General features: G+C 38.9%; 1 protein-coding gene across 1 annotated transcript; it reads left to right on the top strand.

The window, feature by feature from the left end:
* The first annotated feature begins 471 nt into the window (after positions 1-471).
* On the top strand, positions 472-1,066 carry LOC112590479 (uncharacterized). Its single transcript, XM_025307149.1, has one exon. The coding sequence runs from the start codon at positions 547-549 to the stop codon at positions 916-918; it is 372 nt and encodes a 123-aa protein (XP_025162934.1). The 5' UTR covers positions 472-546; the 3' UTR covers positions 919-1,066.
* Positions 1,067-2,734: the final 1,668 nt, after the last annotated feature.

The raw sequence follows: 2,734 nt of genomic DNA, 5'->3' as shown, positions 1-2,734 counted from the left end.
TAAGTTTGGTACGCGTAGCATACATATAAGATCATGTTTAATTTTTTTTTCAATATTGCCTTTTCCAAACATAATGTTATTATATATGGTTGAATTTGTCATAAAATAAGCTTTATTTTGGTTGGACAATTGATTTTAACAATTTGAAAAAAGAGAAGGAGGGGGGGTATTTTATACACAATTTTACATTTTTAAAAAATCTAAATATAGCATAATAATGTACTTTTAAAACCATAAAACTTTTGTCTAAAACATTTTTTCATATCTTTAATAATTTCGATAATATTCGCTTAGAAAGACAAAAATCAACTTTGTTCAAGGGGTTGTTTCCTCCCTTAAAACCGTTTTTGGGCACCAACGAAAAATTGTTTTGTTATTAGGTATATCTGCTCTACAATTATGCAGAGTTTCAGATTTTTTTGAATTTCCGCGTTGCCGAATGTCCCTTGTGAGTTCCGTTGTGGTCGTACCAGCACAAGTGACGCCGAACGTTCAGGTCGCCCAAAAGAGGTCGTCACGCCAGAAATCGTCGATAAAATCCATGGAATGATATTGGACGATCGGAGAATGAAAGTGCGTGAAGTGGCTGAGGCTGTAGGCATCTCAACTGAGCGGGTACATCACATTTTACATGAATATTTGGACATGAAAAAGCTATCCGCGCGATGGGTGCCGCGATTGCTCACACTCGACCATAAGCGCAACCGTGTGACCATTTCAAAGGAGTGTTTGGCGATGTTCAGCCGCAATCCGAACGAGTTTTTGCGCCGTTTCGTTACCGTAGACGAAACATGGATCCATCACACCACACCAGAGGTCAAGGAACAATCAAGACAGTGGGTTTCTTCGGGTGAACGTGCACCAAAGAAGGCCAAGGTGGGTCTGTCGGCCAACAAGGTCATGGCCACAGTTTTTTGAGATGCACGCGGTATCATTCACATCGATTACCTTGAAAAGGGTAAAACGATCACCGGCGAATATTATTCAGAGCTTTTGGACAGATTCGATATTGATTTGAAGCAAAAACGACCGCATTTGGCGAAGAAAAAAGTGCTGTTCCATCAGGACAATGCACGGGTACACACGTGTGTAGTCACCATGGCAAAAATCCATAAATTGGGCTACGAACTGCTACCCCATGCAGCATATTCACCAGATTTAGCCCCCTTTTTTTTTTTTTTTTTTTGACGAGGAGGAAATCCATCATGGATACCCTGACCCTCGGAGAAGGGCCAGGGTTATGCCGGACTCCTACCGGCTAAAACCTCCCCGGGTGGCGCTGCGAAGGGACTTGGGTCGAGGCCCCGGTGCCGCGTAACTGCTAATCGGGGCCCCGAGTCCAACCAGATTTAGCCCCCTGTGACTATTTCCTGTTTCCAAACCTGAAGAAATGGCTGGGCGGTAAGAGATTTGGGTCGAATGAAGAGGTCATCACTGAAACAAACGCCTATTTTGAGGGCCTTGAGAAGACCTATTATTTGGAAGGAATAAAAAAATTGGAAAAACGGTGGACTAAATGTATCGAGCTAAAAGGAGACTACGTTGAGAAATAAAACGCTTATTTGCCGAAAAAAATATCTTTTATTAAAAAAGTCACTGACTTATCAAACTACCCTCGTACTCAGATCTCATTTGACTAGGTACGCATTAATTAATATTTGTCATCTGAAACTTGTCTCATTACTATTAACACAAGCCTTAGAGTTAGATCAGAGTTAAATCAGAGATATATGGATAATAATATGTTTTGTAACAACATCAGTAAAGAGGACCGTCAGATAATATATGCCAAAAATACGACGGGGGTGGTGGTGGGACCTCTTCTCTTTAATAATAATAATAATAATAAATAAATATATCTACATGTAAACGTAAATATATGCACACATACACTCAAATGCAAAAAACCCGGTACACTAAAAATTTGGGAAGAAATTACAAAATTTCAAATGATCATAACTTGGTAAATAATGAAGATACAAATATGCGCAGAAATGCAAATTGAAGCTTGAAACGTCCTCTTTAAGAATACCTGAATGGCAATTATGATCGGCCATTTTTTTCAAAATGGCGGATGATAAAGTGAGAGGATGCAAAATTGATAATCAAAGGTCCGTGTTTGCGATGGTGCATGGTGTGCACAGGTATCGCAGCGTAATAGGATCAAATGCACATGAAAGTATAAAGTGTTATCTTTAAAATGCTACTTTACCGAGCTCGATGTGATCATTTTTCACTGAGTTGTTCCAAATTTTGCTAAAAATGCGGTTTTCTTGTTAGATTTGCATAATTCAGTGAATAAGTATCGCATCAAGCTCTATAACGAAGTATTTTAAAGAAAACATTCTATACTTTTAGGTACTTTTCGTCCCATTGAGCTGCGACACTTACTTTGCTCCATGCGCCATCGCACGCTCGAACCTTTTTTTAGCAACTTTTCATGTTCTCCTTTTTATCACCCGCCATTTTGAAAAAATATCGTTGCGCACAATTTCGATAGATCTTTCGAAAAGTACGGTTTCAAAGCTTTCAAACCGTTTTTGAAATTTGCTGCTAGGATATTTAGGTGTCGAGATATTCAATTTCGAATTTGCAACAAATGTCGATTCAGCGAGGCTTAAGGGGCTAAGAGGCTCTGCGGTTCATTTGGCTCTTTCATAATTTCAATAGCCGCGCTCATTATTCTCTATACAATAATTTACATAATTTTGCGAATTGGAAATTTAATTTTTAT

The sequence above is a fragment of the Harpegnathos saltator genome, unplaced genomic scaffold, assembly GCF_003227715.2.
Source record: "Harpegnathos saltator strain DR-91 unplaced genomic scaffold, Hsal_v8.6 scaffold832, whole genome shotgun sequence".
Lineage (NCBI taxonomy): Eukaryota > Metazoa > Arthropoda > Insecta > Hymenoptera > Formicidae > Harpegnathos > Harpegnathos saltator.
Note: the sequence above shows the minus strand (reverse complement) of the source record. Positions and strands in the feature narration are given on the sequence as shown.

What these genes read in the sequence shown, in the direction of transcription:
- LOC112590479 (XM_025307149.1), top strand. Translation starts at nt 547, where the DNA reads ATGATATTGGACGATCGGAGAATGAAAGTGCGTGAAGTGGCTGAGGCT.